At 41.5% G+C, this 18,932-nt stretch overlaps 1 protein-coding gene across 4 annotated transcripts in view; it reads left to right on the top strand.

Annotated features, from left to right (window-relative positions):
- The window catches only part of LOC132402040 (E3 ubiquitin-protein ligase RING2), a 54,747-nt gene that overhangs the window by 30,066 nt on the left and 5,749 nt on the right, over nucleotides 1–18,932 (top strand). For all 4 annotated transcript variants that reach the window (XM_059984523.1, XM_059984522.1, XM_059984524.1 and 1 more), the window contains 4 exons: nucleotides 3,814–3,974; nucleotides 7,194–7,409; nucleotides 12,310–12,588; nucleotides 16,109–16,165. In XM_059984523.1, the coding sequence (XP_059840506.1) occupies nucleotides 3,814–3,974; nucleotides 7,194–7,409; nucleotides 12,310–12,588; nucleotides 16,109–16,165 (713 nt within the window). The remainder of the gene's footprint in view (nucleotides 1–3,813; nucleotides 3,975–7,193; nucleotides 7,410–12,309; nucleotides 12,589–16,108; nucleotides 16,166–18,932) is intronic.

Below are 18,932 nucleotides of genomic sequence, written 5' to 3'. Positions count from 1 at the left end.
TAAAAAGTTCTTGACCCACAATATTAATCTCTCTTGCATTTGGTGTAAGTTGACCTGCTGAGTATTTCCAAGATTTGTTATTTATATTTCAGATTTCCAAAATTTCCAGTATTTCATTTTGTTTACTCAAAACAAATTATCTGGACGCAACGTTCTGATGCCGCTATAAAGAAGGCAAGATGGGGGCTGTACTTCATTCGGAATTTGAGGAGATTTGGTTTGTCAACTAAAATGCTCAAACTTCTACAAGTGCAGTATTCTGACTGGCTGGGGAGGGCTACTGCACAGGATTGAACTAAGCTGCAGAAATTTGTGATTAGTCAGTTCCATCATGGGTATTGGCTCCATTATATCCTAGACGTCTTCAATGAGTGGTGCCTTAGGAAGGGGGCATCCATTATTAAGGTCCCCGCCACCCAGGACAGGCCTTCTCGTTGTTACTGTAGAGAAGGAGGTACAGAAGCATGAAGGCACACACTCAGAGGTTCAGGAATAGCTTCTTCCCTGTTTCTAAATGGATATTGAACCCATGAACATGGGTTTTTAATTTCTGGTTTTATTTGCTTGCACTACTTATTTTAACTTAACTATTTATTAGACATATATGTACTTACTGTAATTCAGTTTTTTCTCTATATTTATGTATTTCATTGTACTGTTGCTGTAATGTTAACAAATTTCACATCATATACAGGTGATGTGAAACCTGATTATTATTCTCAAATTACTATATGAAATAGGAGCAGGGATGGATCAACTCCCCCTTAATACTTTCACTGCGATGGTGGCTGATCACGTTCAGGTTCAGAATGAGATTTATTATTGCTGTCTTATATGATGTGAAATTTGTTGCTTTGCAGCTGCAGTACAATACAATCACAAAATTACAATGAGTTACAAAATAATAGTGTAAGTAAAAAGAAACATCAAGGTGGCATTCGTGAACTATTCAGAAATCTGATGACAATGGAAAAGAAGCTGATTGCGTATCATTGAGTTTGGGTCTTTGGGCTCTCGTACCTTCTCCCTGATGTAGCAGTGAGAAGAGGGCACGCCTCAGGCACTGAATGTCCTCAAAGATAGACAGTGCCTCAAAAAGCCTGCAGATGTCTTTGAAGGTGGGAAGGGGCTTGGGCCCATGATGAAGCTGCCCAAGCCCACAACCCTAGCTTAGCACATCCTGTGCATTGGTACCGAGCGGTGAGACAGCCAGTCAGAATGCTGACTGTATAGACTTCCACCTTTGTACTGCTTTCCAGCACTGTCAAAATATCCAAGAAATCTACTGAATTCTGTTCGAAGAAGATGCTAATTCTGCGCAGAAGAGTATGCAGATGCTATAACACGGGACAAAGTAAATTGCTGGAAGAACTCAGAGGGTCCGACAGCATTTGTAGAGGCAGAGAGATTGTTTTGGGTTGAGACCCTTCATCAGGACTTGATTGATTAAGTATCCACAGCAGATGAGCTTATAGAATCCACCCTCTCTAAGTTAGGAAAGTTTTCTTCATTGCATTCCGAAAAACCCTCCTGATCCCTGCTTCTTCATTCAGGGGAAATACCATTCCTCAATTGGGTCTATCAGTCCCTTCACGGGTTTTGTGAGTTTCATTGAGATTTCCTCTGATTCTTTTAAATTTTAGTCCCAATTTGTCAACTCCTCAAACCGCCATGGCTGGAGTTAGTCGAGTGCATTTTTGCTGCATACCTTCTAGGCAGCAATCTTTCTTGGGAAAGGAAGCTCATGATTGTGCACAACTCCATTTATGGTTTCATCAAGACCTTGTACAACTTGCAGCAAGATTTCCTTGATCCTGTAGTCTATCCCTCGCACCATAAAGGTTATTATATAATTTGTCCAAATTACATACTGCGTCTGCCTTCAGTGAGTTTGGTATAAACACACCCAGGTGTCTTTGAATATCAACATGACCCAATTTCATCCCATTTAAAAAAAACCTGTTGTGCGCAAAGTCATCTACCACAGAGAATAGCAACACACACAAAATGCTGGCAGTCCAGGCAGCATCTATAGGAAGAAGCACTGTCTGTGTTTTGGGCCGAGACCCTTTGTCAGGACGTACCACAGTGAATGCCCACATTGGTATATATATCGGCCATGTTCTCACCTACTTGCTCAGTCTCCATGTCCCCAAAAACACTTCTGTGAGCTTTCTACACTTGTGAATATACCCAATTGAATGTTATCCGCAAACTTGGAAATATGATGTTTCTGCCACCCCCACCCCCTCAGCAAAGTTGTTAATATCGATGAAGAGCAACTGAGGTCAAGCATTGATCCATGAACCACGGTTTGCCAACCTGAAAAGGCGATTTATTCCTTTTTGTGTCCTCTGATAAATAGTTCTCATTCAGTATATTATCCCAATTCTGCTAGCGTTTATCTTGTTGACCAACTCCTGTGTGGGAATTCATCAAAACACTTTGAAAATCCATTGGTTCTCACATATCTATTCTAATAGTTGTGTCCTCAAGAATTGTAGTAGAGTAGACAAATATAATTTACTTTTCAGAAATCTGCACAATTCATTTCTATGAGGTTCTGTTTATATATTTCTTTGTAGGTTTGTTTTTCCCCAAACTGTTGTTGAGACAATTTGTTCCGTTTTCTCTAGTAGTGGGGTCATGCTTATTATCCTCAAATTCACGGGATTTGGGCTGGGTTCTGATGTCACATCATTAAAATCTCCGAATATACATCATTAGGCCTTGACATTAATCAGATTTCAAGCTCAGTAACTTCTCCAGGACTTTCTTATTAATGGTTAATCAGTTCCTTGTTTTCATTAGATCCTTCATTGTCCACAATATAGGTTAGATTTTCTTGTTCTTAGAGCTTCGGAGTTCAGTTAGTTTTTTTTTTGCATTGCTTTCAAATTGCTTGATCATCCTTATAAAATATCCTGACTTCATTAGACTGTGTCATCGGGGGAAATATCCAGATTCTCTGGTTAATAAACTGCCTACTGCAAAGACAGGATCTTAATGCGTTTTTAAAAGCCTCTTTAAGAAACGCAAAGCTGCACTGTGAAGCCTAAAATCGTCAGCTATACATGCTGCAATGGGATCTCGCATTTTGGTCAGGAAGGTAGTTTTATGTCTGAGCAGAGGGAATCTTTTCTTTTGGCAGGAACAAACCAGGACCCTCTGGGCCATTATGTTGCTTTTAAAATGAAGATATGAAAATGTGGTGTTATCTTTTGTATCTTAGAGATAATTTAAATATTAGATACTATTCTTGCAAAGTTAAGCATTAATAATTTCTTTCATAACATGGCTGTTAATTAACATGCTGAGATTTGATTTCAATTTTAAGTGAAGATATCATGAACGTGCTTGAAAAATCCTTTGCTTGCACATGGAGAACACAATTTCAGTTGTTTTATAAATCATTTTGTAACCATTCTGCAACAAATTTCTTCTCTTTGACAATCACCCATAGTGCCACACTCTAAATTGTGAAAGTCTTCTTCAGATGGGCAATGAATGCTTTAGGGTAGGACTAAACCTGCCTCTTTATCTTCCTTCTCACCTTGCTGTTCTGCTATTGTGCTTGGCTTCTGTAGAACTCTACCTACTAAGTGCCTGAAAACCAGTGAAGCTCTCCCATTATTAATGGTGATGGTAGCTGAGGTTAGATTCAAAGTGATCCAGAGATAATGAGCAGTTCTTTGACTTTTTAAAAAAATCACTTCACAATGCACCAGAGGTGTTGATCACTTCATCTAGGAAGATGTGACTTACAGCCATTTATGTGGCTGCTTGATGAACTTTGAACTTTGTGATTTACAGGAGGCAATCACAGATGGAATGGAGATTGCAGTGTCACCAAGAAGTCTCCACAGTGAGCTGATGTGTCCAATCTGCCTAGACATGCTGAAGAACACTATGACAACCAAAGAGTGTCTCCATCGTTTCTGTGCTGACTGTATTGTTACTGCCCTCAGGAGTGGGTACGTAATAACATGGATAAGACATTTCCTCCCCTGACTTTGTCTACAATTATTTAAAAATTGGGTTGTTTTTGTGTTTAACATGAAAACCCAAAGTGCTTGGTCATATTTGATTTGCGTATGCAGACTTCTGGTTAAATTCGCTGTGGGTGCACCAGTGAGGAACAGCTGAATGAGCATTTCCTCAGTACACCGCTGGCTTTTCACCAGTGTCAGAATGAGAACAGGCAAACAACAGGTGATCAGCCTTTTGTTTTGTAAGAAATTTGACAGGAAACATGGGCTCCATTTTCTCCAAAAAATAAAACAATATTTTACTGACACTGCATAGTAGAAACCTTTACCACCAAATACTGCACATGTTATTTTAAGTATAATCCTTGCAACTTTAGATTTCATAATGAAAAGTAATAGCTGCCTTTTGTTTCCCTTGATAACATTTAGATTTTATCTAATTTGATTTTATTTTGTAATGCTGTTCACTTCCTCTTTTGCTCAGAAACATGCTACCAGACCTAAGCCAACCCATCCTTTAACGGTCAACTGCAAGTCGGGTGGGACCACTCCTCTCTTTTTGGAGAACAAATGGGCTTTTGCTAATTGGCTTGGTACAGCAGCACAGCTGCAGGAATTGGGTCACAGCCTCTGGGCCCTGACTCGCATCGCCACCCTGCAAGCTTTGGATTTGTTTCTGATTTTCTCCGTAATCTGAATTTAAATGAGTGCTCGCTGATGCTTCCTGTACATTCCAATCAGTCAATCAGTATTATTCCACCGTCGGGTTTCTGTGGAGTATAATGAAAAAGGGGTGGAGAAGGGCGAAGTGTTTATATTCTAAATCAAGGTTGAATCAACAGCTTGAGAAATAATAACTTTTTAATTTGTGTGAGTTAAAAAATGTCATCATAAAAATACAGGAAGGTAATTGATTGGTATGTTTTTCCTCTCTTTAGAGGTTTGCTCTAAATTTTAAATGAGAACCTAAAGGGCAGTTGAATTCTGATCAACAGAACAGAAAAGCAGGTGCAGCAGCTTGGCTCTAATACAGAATGACATCAGTACTGTAGTGGAAAATTATTTTAGCTTGGAAGAGCAAGATGTTAAATCAGTTTGGGTGGAGCTGTGAAAATAGCAGGGAAAAGATGTAATTGCTGGGAGTAGTCTAGAGGTCCCTAACAACAGCTGTACTACAGAATAGAGTACAGGTCAGGAAATAAAGTAATTTCAGTAATTATGAGTGAATAATAATTATTGAAGACAAACTGACAAAACAAATCAAAGGTAGCCTTGGAAGAATTCGGACTGCATTCAGGACAGTTTTTGTTTAGACCAATACATTTTGGGGAAAAAAGTAAGGCAGTGGGTTATTTTAGACCTGGTCAGGTAGAATGAGATGGGATTAATTAATTTCAGCATTAAGGGTTATTTATTGAGCTCAAAGTGCTGAGGAGTTGATTCTTTAGAATAGTGTGTGTGTGTGTGTGTGTTATATATATATATACACACACACACACACACACACACACACACACACAGATTTTGGGTCTGTAGGAAAGTCAAACAATGGGAATGGCAGGGTGAGGACAAAATCAAATTAGCTGTGGTAGTTTTGAACTGAGGAATGGATTACAGAGGCCATGTGGCCAACTGCTGCCCCTATTTCTTAGGTTGTTTTAATTAATGATCAGATGGTAAAGGTTTCTCCAGAGAAGGAAGATTGATATATTGTCATTTTGCAAAGGTTTATTTTATTATTAAACTATATTTGTAGTACACAACTCAGTTGTTTGCAGTGGACTCAATGAGCCTTATTAGAACAGTAGAAAGAGGAGCATGTGTAGACCATATGGCCCTTGAACTCGCTTCGCCATTGAGTAAGATCATGGCAGATCTGCTCTTGCCCTCAGCACCTCTTCATCGTCATTATGTGCCATGTCATTGTATGATGTTTGTGCACATCAGTCCTTACAAGTTAGAGGGAACATTGTGTTAGTGCTGGGATAGAAAACTGATGACTGACAGTGGGAGTGGCAGGGATGTGAAGGAACTGACAGAGACCCCAAACAAAAAGTTTTTAACTATTCATGATGGAAGAGACTAACTCATCCCAATAATGTGGTAGATCTGGAAGGAAGAGAAGAATTTAAAGTACCGATTACCATTCAAGCTGAGGTCTCAGGCAAACAAATGGAACTGAATGCTGATGTGCCCTGTTCTTAAAAAGCAGTGGCTGCATTAGTAGTAGATATGTTAGTTGGAGTGTTCCTAAACTTCATTGACTTTGGAGAGGTCCCAGTGAATTGAAATAATTGAATTGTCAATTCCTTTTAAAATTTCTTAGGTAACTCTGGACATCCAGACTCTGTTCCAGGGCATTGTAGCCAAATAATGCCTATGCAAGCTGTTGTGTGTAACTTCTTGCTAAGTTTTCTTTAATTTCTCCCCTCTTGGGTATTCTGTCCCACTAACCCTTTAGAACCCTGACCTTCCAGTTTACAGACTGCAGTTTGACTCTCAGATATACCAACAGCTTCTTCCCTTGCCTCCCTGACACTCACTGGACAGCTCATGGAGGCCCTTGTTACCATCATCGGAACTGCTTTCCTGGTTTGGAGAAATAGTGGAGAGGTGGGACAGGAGCTGGTAGGTGATGGATGGAACCAGGAGGTGGGGGAGGGCAGTGATGGGCAGATGGAGCCAGGTGAAGGAGTGATGGAGGTGGGTGGTAAAGGAGAAGAAAGAGAGAACCTGGGAGGTCTAGTCAGAGGAGGAAAGGAATATTGAACTTTCCAACTTCAGGTAACCAACCCTTAACCTGCCCGTCCCACCCCTACCCCGCACTTTCATATACAAGCCATCTTTTCTCTTTCCCCCTCCAGTCCCACTGGAGAAGCTCATCCTGAAAAGTCAACACGTCCTCTCTGCTTCCAAAGATGCTGCTTGACCTGCTGTATTGTGGATGCTTCCTTTCTTGTTGTCATCTTTCCAGTATTTCATCCCCTTCAGCTTCTCATTTTGTTCCACCAGACTGCCTCACTGGTCACCATTTTCTGTGCCCCACGGCACCACCTGATCTAGCTACCCATGAATGCAAAGAGCCTCACACACCCAGCCCACAACTGTGCATGAGAAAGTATCTGTTAATTATGATTCTAGTCTGAATGTTTTATTTTAATGTACCTAGTCATACTGAATAATTCCAACTTTTTTTTATATAAGGAACAAAGAGTGCCCGACCTGCAGGAAAAAACTGGTCTCCAAGAGGTCACTGCGGCCAGATCCAAATTTTGATGCTTTGATCAGCAAAATCTATCCCAGTCGAGATGAGTATGAGGCCCATCAGGAAAGGGTGCTGGCTCGTATCAGCAAGCACCATAACCAGCAGGCTCTGAGCCACAGCATTGAAGAAGGACTCAAAATGCAGGCACTTAATAGGTAATTATGCTGCCTTCCATACCTGCTAAATAACAGCCAATTGCCAATGATTTTATAGCTGTAGAAAGGAGATTCAGCAGGTGTCTAATGCATTTTAATAGAGGAAGAGATGCAGCACCTCCCAGAAAGATGGGGTGGTGGGCATGTTTCTGTGTGAAATTGACTCCGTTGTTCCTCCACCCAACAAATGAGGAGAATGCACAGAGGTGGCATTCATTTCATGAGGTCTAGTATACGAGAGGGAGGATGTGATGCTGAGGCTTTATAAGGCCTGGATGAGGCCTGACCTTGAGTATTGTGAGCAGTTCTGGGCTCCTCATCTAAGAAAAGGTGTGCTGGCAATGGAGAGGGTTCAGAGGAAGTTCCCGGGAATGAAAGGGTTATACGAGGAATGCTTGATAGCTCTGGATCTGTACTTGCTGGAATTTAGAAAGATGAGGGGGATCTCATTGAAACTTTTAAAATGTCAAAAGGCCTAGTCAGAGTAGATGTGAAAGGATGTTTCCCATGGTGGGGAGTCTGTGAAGAGGGCACAGCCTCAGGATAGAGGGGCATCCATTTAAAATAGAGATGCAGAGAAATTTCTTTAGCCAGAGGGTGGTGAATTTGTTGAATTTACTATCACAGGCAGCTGTGAAGGCCAGGTCAGTGGGTATATTTAAGGCAGAGCTCAATAGGTTATTGATTGGACATGGCATCAAAAGTTTCAGGGAGAAGGCTGGGGAGTGGAGCTGAGGGGTGGGGAGAGGATCAGCCATGGTGGAGAAGACTCGATGGGCCAAATGGCCTAATTCTACTCCTACGTCTTATGGTCTTTTAATTGGCATGGTAAGAATATGGGTTATGTTTGCTGTTCCTAATCGTTTTGTGGCTTTCAAAATTCAACTGGGGATTTGCGCTGATGAGTTGCTTAAAACATGCAAAAGAACAAATGATATTTTTATTTCTTGAATTATTCTCCAGTTGGCATATTCAGCAAGAGTCAGAGAATAGAGAAAAGTACAAAGGAGTAGATTCTGGAAAGGAGAAATAGAGTAACTGAGAACTTGTGGAGAGGAGGAGCAAAGAAACAATGAGGCAGGGAGTGGAGTAAAAGGACATCAAGAAAACGGTGACCATGAGACAAATGAATCTTCTCTCAAACTTTATAATTAAATCAGACTAAAAGGCAAATATATTAATGAGCATAATGTTTGCCTGTAGGAGCATATTTAAAACATCAAATTAATTTTTTTGCAAAAGCGGTATGAGGAAAAGGAAAATTGAGTGAACAGTGAATTGCAATACAAAGTTACTACTGACGCCAGCAAGCATATACGCCCATTGGTCACTTTATTTGTACCTCCTGTACCTTAACAAGTGGTCACTGAGGTATAATCCTGGTCTTTGGCTGCTGTAGCTCATCAGCTGCAAGGTTTGATGAGTTGTGCATTCAGATGCTGTTCTGCACACCACTTTTGTAACGTGTGGTTATTTGAATTGCTCTTGTCCATCACCATCTCCTTTGTCTTACTGATGTTGAGCTGCAGATGATTCAGCTTGCAGCATTTGATGAAGTCCTCCATCAGGGGCCTAGACTCATCTTCCCATCTTCCCTTTATACACCCAACTATTGCTGAGTCATCAGAGAACTTGTGCGGTCGATATGACTCAGTGTTGTATCTAAAGTCAAGGTATACGGGGTAAACAGAAAGGGAACCAATACAGTCCCAATAGCCAGTAGAGTTGCAGATCAGGTATGGTCTTGATTTTCAAAACACAATCGAAGGCTATATAATCTAAATCTTCTCTCCCAGAAATGATTTATCGTTTACTTGCTTTTACTCAAGTAGTCATGTACCTTACCTGCTTAAGTTTGGATTCCAGAGGCGAGCCCTTATTTAAAAAAACGTCCTAAGTATTCAACAACTGAAATGAAATGTTAATATGAAACTGCAGCACCTTCTTTACCCTCATTAGGACTCTCTAAACGCAGTTTTCAATATAGCTTTGGTGGTCAGTTACTTATTACAACTAAGTCATAATTAATATTAATAGCCTGGTTAGTTCCTACACTGTTTCAATTGAACTCATTGTTTCTCCATACAATAGAAAATGTACTTAAGTCAATATTGAGCAGCATTTATAAATGAGAATGCTTTGAGTTATTTAATACCCATCAGCAAGAAATCCTCTGCAACAATCACACTGGCTGTATTTTTTTTGGAAACTGTAGGAAAATTGTGTTGTCAGAAGCTAAACCTGACAAACTTGCCTAGTGACCAATGCCACTGCAATATTGTTGCCAGGAATTGAAAGCACCAGCAGTCTGTGCTCAGTCCCTAACGTCCATCAAATGAGGTAATTGCAGAACAGGTTGATTGACCTGGATTAAATAAAAAGTTAGTAAAAGATTACACACCATCTAAATTGCAATAAAAAGAACTTGCCCCATGAGGCAACTGTTTGGTTTATGGTAAAGATTATTTTTGATTTGTTTTCCCTAAGCTCCCTTCATTTAGAAAACTGACATTTCAGAGTTACCGGGCCTTCCAACAGTGTCGTATTAGAAACAAAGACTTAAGTTTCCATATTATGCTGCCTTTTGTGAGTCTTTCACCACAGTTTTCTTTTTGTTAATGTAAAAGGTAGTTGCTGTTGAATAATTTTCTGCAGGAGGGAAGAAGAGCTCCATTTTTATATTTTGAAAAATATCCTGATTTCATTTTTGCCTCTTCTGATCAATGATCAAATTCTTTAGCAATACCCTGTCGCTGCTTTGACGTATGCCACATGGAAATTAGTCAATAATATCCCTTCTCTTAAACAATCTAGGAAAGGAGAACATTGAACCAGTACCGTACTTATAGGAGAATGCTTACAAGAAAACTTGGATTACAGCCTGCTGATTTCCTATGTGCAGCTTCAGGCACTAGCAATGTTGGAAGCTGAAGTGATGATGGTTAAATAACACAGTAAAAAGTGACGGGGAATTAAGGGTTAAGGGGAAAAAGCAGGTGGGTAGAGATGAGTCCGTGGTCAGATCAGCCATGATCTTATTGAATGGTGGAGCAGGCTCGACAGGCCAGATGGCCTACCCCTCTCCTATTTCTTTTGTTCTTATGTCAGAACAGAATCATGCATCAAAGAATGAAGTGACATCTGAGGGATGGGAGGGGAATGGAGGGGAGGAGCTTTAAATCAGAGCACAAACAACGAAGCTTGTGAGTTTACAGCAAGTTGAAATTGATTAGCAAGCTGGAAACAGTAAATTAAAACTGATGTCAAGCATTTCATAATTTCAGTATACTACCTGTATATCAACAAAATACTTTCTAATTTTGCCAATCACCAACTTGCGTACAGAAAACTATTTCTGTTGATAAATTAAATGATGCACTAGTGTGGTTTGGAGCTGTTGGTTAAGGCCTAAGTACAGGTCAGTGTACCAGATGAGTTTAGGTAAAGGTGAGGGGTGATTGGCCTTGCTTTCAAATATAATCATTGGAGCTTGCGACATAGGAGACTGTTTGCTGAGTAACTCTGTGCTGGATTCAGTGGTACATTTTTATTTCTTTTATTTATTTAGTGATACAGTGCAGAGTAGGCCCTCCCTGCCCTTCAAGCCATGCCATCCGCCAACGACCCTGATTTAATCCTAACCTAAACACGAGACAATTTACAGTGACCAGTTAACCTACCCGTACGAATTTGGACTGTGGGAGGAAACTGGAGGACCAGGAGAAAACCCACACATTCCACAGGGAGGACCTACAGAGATTCCTTACAGAACAGCACCTGAATTGAACTCTGAACTCTTAATAGTGTCATGCGAACCGTTGCATTACTGTGTCACCCATTCTTTGTCCATGGGCTCTCTTTTATTCACCTCCATGCAGGACCTTGCCAAACACCTTACCAAAAAGACTATATTACATGTTTGCAGCATGATAGCGTAGTGGTTAGCACAACGCTTTATAGTACCTAGATTCAGTTCCTGCCGCTGCCTTTAAGGAGTTTGTACATTCTCCCTGTGACCGCGATGGTTTCCTCTGGGTGCTCCAGTTTCCTCCCACCATCCAAAGACCTATCAGTCGGTAGGTTAATTGGTCATCGTAGATTATCCTGCTCTTAGACTAAGATTAAATCGGGGATTGCTGCGTGACTCAGTTTGAAGGGCCTATTCTGCTCTGTATCTCAAAAGTAAAATCTCCTCCATGTTATTTACTCAAAAAAATCATCAAATAGCATCAACTTTATTAATGGATGGCACACTGATAATGCAGCATTTGTTTATAGAGGGCTTGTCCTTGAATACCTGTTGAAAGATTCTTGTACTAAGGCCAGAAGTGCAAACCTTTGACTCGGTCAAGTCTAAGTCATGTGCATTGTATTATTTTGGTAATCAGCTCTTTTGTCATATAAATTGATTTCTGTTCTAGATTAACTTGTGAGTACAGTGAAGTTCGATAACTATTGAAATAGATTGACAATTCAAATGTCGTGTTATTTTCATATTTGCCTAAGAGTGTGAAGACAGTCTGTCCCTCTCAGGGCATATGCCTTTTTCTTTAGTTTTGAAACCCATTGAATTGCTTTTGTGAGTAAGAATAATGTCCAGTTTTACAGACCTGTGTGCCTGAGCATCATTGCATTAAAAACGCATCAGCTTTGCAGAAGTAACCATGTGGCTTAGAATCCCTCTAGCTTTGGTTTGTCAACAGTTTATATGAATGGTTAAAATTTCAATCTGTCTTTGAAAAGAGTAATGATTATTCTGTAAATTAAACCATCAGAAGAATTGAATTATTTTGCACTCTGTAATGAAGTAATCTAAGTGAATCAGCGATGTTTACCCCTGTGTTCTTGGTGAGTACCCACTTCAATACCAGTGTGCAAAATTTTTGTCTGTCTGGTACAGAGCGCAGAGGGTAAGAAAGCACCAGGCTGAGAACGGCAGTGGGGCAGAAGATAACGGGGACAGTTCACACTGCAGTAATGCCTCCACTCATAGTAACCAGGAGGCTGGACCTAGTCAGAAACGTGCAAAAACTTCAGATGATTCAGGTCCTGATCTTGACACCACGAATGAGAATGGAACGGGGGATCCTGATCCGGTGACTGATGGAACTAATGAAATCGAACTGGTCTTCAGGCCTCATCCTACGCTAATGGAGAAAGATGAAACAACACAGACCAGGTATGTATATAAAAGGGATTGTTGCATTTCATTGGATTTAATTGACTTCATAACTGACATCCTTTATATACATGAGGGGCAAAAATCTTTACGTTACGTCTCCGTTTAAATGTGCAATTTTAGTAATTTATAATAAATAATATGCACAACAAGATAGCCAGTATAACCTAGAAATACAGGTATGACAGCATGAGTTCATCAGTCTGATGGCCTGTTGGAAGAAGCTGTCCTGGAGCCTGTTGCTCTTGGCTTTTATGCTGCGGTACCGTTTCCCGGATGGTAGCAGCTGGAATAGATTGTGGTTGGGGTGACTCAGGCCCCCAGTGATACTTTGGGCCCTTTTTACACACCTGTCACTGTAAATGTCCTGAATAGTGGGAAGTTCACATCTACAGATGAGCTGGTCTGTCCGCACCACTCTCTGCAGAATCCTGTGACTAAGGGAGGTACAGTTCCCATACCAGACAGTGATGCAGCCAGTCAGGATGCTCTCATTTGTGCCTCTATAGAAAGTTCTTGGGATTTGGTGACCCACACTAAACTTTTTCAACCGTCTGAGGTGAAAGAGGTGCTGTTGTGCCTTTTTCACCATTCAGTCAGTATGTACAGACCAGGAGATCCTTGGTGATGTTTATGCCGATAAACTTAAAGCTGTTCACCCTCTAAACCCCAGATCCATTGATGTCAGTAGGGGCTAGCCTGTCTCCATTCCTCCTGTAGTCCACAATCAGCTCCTTTGTTTTTGAAGGAGAGGTTGTTTTCTTGACACCACTGTTTACGGGTGATGACTTCTTCTCTGTAGACTGCCTCTTATTATTTGAGATTAGACCAATCAGTATAGTGTCAGCAAATTTAATTAGCAGATTGGAGCTATGAGTGGTGACACAGTCATGGGTATACAGTGGAGTAAAGGACGCGACTTAGTACACAGCTCTGATGGGCTCCTGGGTTGAGAGTCAGAGGGGTGGAGCTGAGGGAGCCCACTCTTACCACCTACAGGTGATCTGACAGATAATCCAGGATTCCGCTGTACAAGTCAGGGTCAAGGCCAAGGTCTCTGAACTTCCTGTTGAACCTGGATGGAATTATGGTGTTGAATGCTGAACTGTAGTCCAAGAACAGCAAGCTCACATAAACATCCTTCTCCAGATCTGTCAGGACGGTGTGTAGAGCTATGGCTATTGTGTCACCTGTTGATCGTTTATGTCGGGAGGTGAATTGTAGGGGGTCCAGAGTGGGTGGTAGCAAGCTGCAGATATAGTCCTTGACCAGCCTCTCAAAGCATTTGCTTATTATTGAGGTGAGTGTGATAGGACGGCAGTTGTTCAGACATGTTACCTTGGTCTTTTTAGCTGCAGGGACGATGGTGGATGTTTTGAAGCAGGAGGGAACTCTACACTGGGAGAGGGATAGATCTAAAAATGTCTGTAAACACACCTGCCAGTTGTGCCATGCATACCGAGTACCCGCCCTGGGATGCCATCCGGTCCCACAGCTTTGCGATTGTCCGCTCATTGGAATCACCTGCATGCGTACTTCAGCCTCAGAGATGGACAAGGTGCAGGTCACATCAGCTGTAGGTTTCCTCAGGGGCTTGGTGTTAGCAACATTGAATGGAGTGTAAATACAATATTTAGCTCGTCTGGGAGAGAGGCATCGATGTTGGAAACTCCGCTGCGTTTAGCAATGCTGTGCAGACCTTGCCATAAGCTGCGTATGTTGTTGCTGGAGAGTTGGGTCTGGATCTTGTTCCTGTATTGTCATTTTGCTGCCTTGATGACTTTGCACAGATCGTAGCCACTTTTCTCGAGCTCCGGTTGGTTACTGGCAGCGTGAGCTCTGTGTCTCGCAGTAAGTGCTGCTCGCACAGAACTGTTGATTCAGACTTTCTGGTTTGGGTAGACCCTGACTGATTACAGGGGGACAACATTCTCGATACACTTGTGGATGAAACTTGTGACCCCATCCGTGAACTTGGAAACATCCTCATTGTGGAAGACATTCCAGTCCTGTAGCATAGAGGCCGATTAGTCAGACCAATAGTGGACGGTTTTAACTATGGCCGCCTCTTGTTTCAACTTCTGCCTGTACATCGGCAGCAGCCTCGCCTTGGAAGAATGACCCAACTTCCCAAGCGGCGGGTGAAGGAGAGCTTTGAAAGCACTGTGAAAGAGAGAGTAGCAGTGGTCAAGTATGCCCTCTCCTCGTGTTCTCACCTGGATGTGTTGACAAAACTTCGGAGAGACTTTAATCAGCGACGACGATGAAGGCAGCCTCTGGGTTTGCAACCTCCAGGGTGCTGATTCAGATATTTGAAAATAAAGAAACAACATGACATTGAAGACAAATTTCTAGAAGTACATATGTGGTTGGTCACTTTTGGAAAAAGGAACACTGATATTCTGAAATACTGTTACTGGAGGTTTGTTGTCCACTGCAAAAACAGTTGCAGTTTTAAAAATAAATTAAATATGAAAAAACTTAAAATATTTATCTACAGTTTGCAGAGTAACCCAAGCGGAATGGTGAATTTGGGCAACAAGATGAAGTTGAGAGTGATTTTTAAGAGTTCTAATGTGGAATAATAGTCGTTGGGAATTCAGATTTAAAATTTATGGACATGCAGAGACTTTTTTTTATCTAAATAGATAAACCTTAAGTGTTAAAATTCATATGTGGAGAGGCTGTGAACAATTTTACTTATTTATTTGTTTATGAGATGTGGCTATTGCTGTCAATGTCAGCATTTGTTGTACATCCTAAATTTCCTTTAAAACGAGGAGGCAGTCCAGGGTCAACTGGATTCAAACGTAAAGCTAAGAAAAGAGATCTGCCAATCTTAACTGATTTAAAGGATGTTAATTAACCACATGGGATTGGCTAACACTAACCTTTTATTTTAATTGCTTAAACTTTTTACAAACAGGGTAGAATCTGAACTTGTTCCTCAGAATCAATTTCCTGCAACTCTGGGTGATCCTCATAATCTTCTTAAAACTGATGTGTTACGTCTACTTCAAGACAAGATGTCCTTGTGTTGACCTCTGCTTTATTTGTTTTTAATATTCCAGCCAGGGAAAGGCTGAGACAATAAGTTTGGGTTTTTCTGAGGCAAGGACATGGTTTCCTCTCTTGCTAACTATCACTGGAAGTGACATCTGTGGTTAAGTTTGAGACTTGCCTTTGGTAGTATGATGATCATTTTTTCTACCATCCCTTGAGATGCAGGACAGTCTAATTCTGCAGCTGTTACCAGGGGGGTATCTTCCTCCAGTTGGGTCAGTGATCACAGGAAATAGAAATTGGAAGAAAACTTGAATTAGTAGAGAAATGAAAAGTGCAGTATTGTAAACAAGCTTATCAAAGTTTTGAAAGAGATGGAACTGTGCCAGAAGATGGTGATACTGCATTCTGAGTGTTTCATGATGCCGATATTTCTATTTAGCAGAAGCAACCGCGAATACAAATAGTATGAGCCACTGTTTACTATGACTCTAAATGGTTTTCTGTTTTAACCAAGGCAGGTCACGGTTGGTGTTCAGAGGATTGTGGGCCGTACACCGGTGTCAAGAAAACGGTAAGCAGTTTCACCAGACTAATTTCACCATGCACTAGTAAAGACTGCGAACTATGGAGACCTGGCTAACCCACTCCAATTACGCTCACTCTGTTTTCTGCCGATTTACAAACTGTGATAATCAGTACTCTGAGCATGTGGCCAGTTTCACGCAGGGCTGGATGATTACCGATAGACTGAGATTGTTTATGTGTGACCGATGAGTTTGTATCTCAGGAATTATACCATTCAAACACGTAAGGAAGCAGGAATCTGTTCTGACATTCTGTAAGATCATGGCCGATCTGATTTAGTGCTATCTGTTCCCAGTGCTTCTCATGAATTAGTTGCTTCCATCAAAGAAAGTAATAACAGCTTTGACTCAATTTCTCCAATCAAACTCGATTAGGACCAGAAAAAGTCAATTTCTCAGGCTTCCAGTTTGAGTTTTGGAGTAGTATCAGGCCTAGGTTTTTCTGGCACCCTGGTTTGCTAATACGGAGTCCAACCAAGTTGTCAGTGTCAGAGTCTAAAATGGAGTTTTTAGGTGGGGAACGACAGCTGAAACCATTCTTGTCCTTGCCCCACGTACCTGAGACCAGGGAATAAGCCTCTTTGTCACTAGTATTCGGTACCATACCTGGTTGTCATTTGGCTCACACAGAAGAGCTCCTTGTGAATTTGATCCGTATTAGAATTAGCATTTCAGCAACCCTGCTCAGTACAATTATGACACAAACTGCATTGCAGTAGTCATAATTCTTCAGTACCCTAAGCGTAGCTTGTGTTTCTACTTACAAAGTTGTTACACTACTTTTAAGATCATGTTTGACCAGCGATGGCCACAGCCAATCAGAACCAGGTTTATTAATGACTGATACACTCAGTGGCCACTTTATTAGGTATCACAGGTTACAAAGAAGGCACGACAGCAGCTTTTACCATTAGGAGTTTGAGGAGATCTGGTATGTCATCAAAGACGCTCGCAAATTTCTACAGATGTATCGCAGTGAGCATTTTAACTGGCTGCATCACCGTTTGGTGTTTAGGGGTGGGGCACTGCACAGGATCGAAATAAGCTGCAGAAGTTGTGAACTCGGTCAGCTAGGTACTAGCTTCCCCAGCACCCAGGACATCTTCAAGGAATAATACCTCAAATAGATGGCATCCATCAGTAAGGACCCCATTACCCAGGACATGCCCTCTTCTCATTGCTGCCATCAGGGAGGAGGTACAGGAGCCTGAAGAGACACACTCAATGATTCAGTCATTGATCACTCAGTGATGCTGCCATCAGATTTCTGAATGGACATTGGGCCCAAGAACACTACCTCATTACTTATTTTTTCTCTTTTTGCACTATTTATTTAACTTTTTAAATTTATTTACTTTAATTCAGTTTTTATTAATATGCATTGCAATGTACTGCTGCCACATAACAACAAATTTCACAACATGCTGGTGATGTTAAACTTGATTCTGAGTCTGATATCTCCTGAACTTAATAAGGTGGCCACTGAGTGTACATGCCATGAACTTTGCTGTTTGGCAGTGGTACAGTGCAAGACATAAAAAAGTTACTGTAACTTGCAATAAGAAAAATAAATAGGGCAAAATAAGTGAGGCAATGTTCTTGGGTTCATGAAACATTCAGAAATCCGAGGGAAGAAGCTCCTCCTATACGTACAGTGTGGGTCTTCAGGCTCCTGTACCACCTCCTTTATGGTTGTAATGAGAAGAGGACGTGTCCTAGATGGTAAGGGCCGTTAATGATGGATGCTGCCTTCCTAGACAGCACCTTTTTAAAGATGTTGTCGACAGTGGGGAGGTTTGTGCCCTTAATGCCGAGTCTACAACCCTCTGCAGCTTCTTGCATTGGATCAAATCAGGTAGTGTTACAGCCAGTTAGAATGCTGTCCAGAGTACATGTAAGAATTTGGTAGTCTTTGGTAACATAAGTCTCTTTGACCTCCTAATGAAGTGTAGCTGTTATGCCCCGAATAAATCCTGTGAGATGATTGTGTCCAGTAACCTGTTGCTCACCCTTTCCAATGGTTGACCCCTCAATGAGGACTGGTATGTTCTCCTGACTTCCCCTTCCTGAAGTCCACAATCAGTTCCTTGGTCTTGCTGATGTTGAGTGCAAAGTTGTTGTTGTGACACCACTCAATCAGCTGATCTCTCTCACTCGATGGCATTTGAGCTGTGTCGAGCCACACAAAGGGTGTAGAAAGTAGAGCAATGTGCTAAGTGTGCGCCATTGAGTTGAGTCTGTGTTGATTGTCTGGGAGGAGATGTTACTACTAATCTGCACTGACTGTGATCCCCTGATCTGGAAGTCAGGGATCCATTTGCAAAGGGAGGTACAGAAGTCCAGGTTTTGAAGCTTGTTGATTAACACTGAGGGGCTGACGGGTGTGGAGCTGTAATCAGTGGATAGCAGTCCGATGTAGGTATTGCTGTTGTCTAGGTGGTCCAAGGCTGAGTGGAGAGTAAGGGAGATTGCGTACACTGTGGACCTGTTGTGGTGGTAGGCAAATTGCAGTGGGTTCAGGTCCCTGCTGTAGGAGTTAATTCTAGCCATAATGAACCTCACAAAGCACTTCCATGACAGTAGACGTGAGTGTTGGTAGGCGATAGTCATTGAGGCAGCTCACTCTGCTCAAGTTTTTCAGTACCTGCTGGGTACACCATTGGAGCCTGAGGACTTGCATGGGTTCACCCTGTTGGGGGAAGTTCGGACGTTGGCCTGTGAGACTAAGATCACAGGATCACCAGGTGCTATGGA

Source organism: Hypanus sabinus, chromosome 11 (assembly GCF_030144855.1).
Source record: "Hypanus sabinus isolate sHypSab1 chromosome 11, sHypSab1.hap1, whole genome shotgun sequence".
NCBI lineage: Eukaryota > Metazoa > Chordata > Chondrichthyes > Myliobatiformes > Dasyatidae > Hypanus > Hypanus sabinus.
This window is presented reverse-complemented; position numbering and strand designations above follow the sequence as displayed.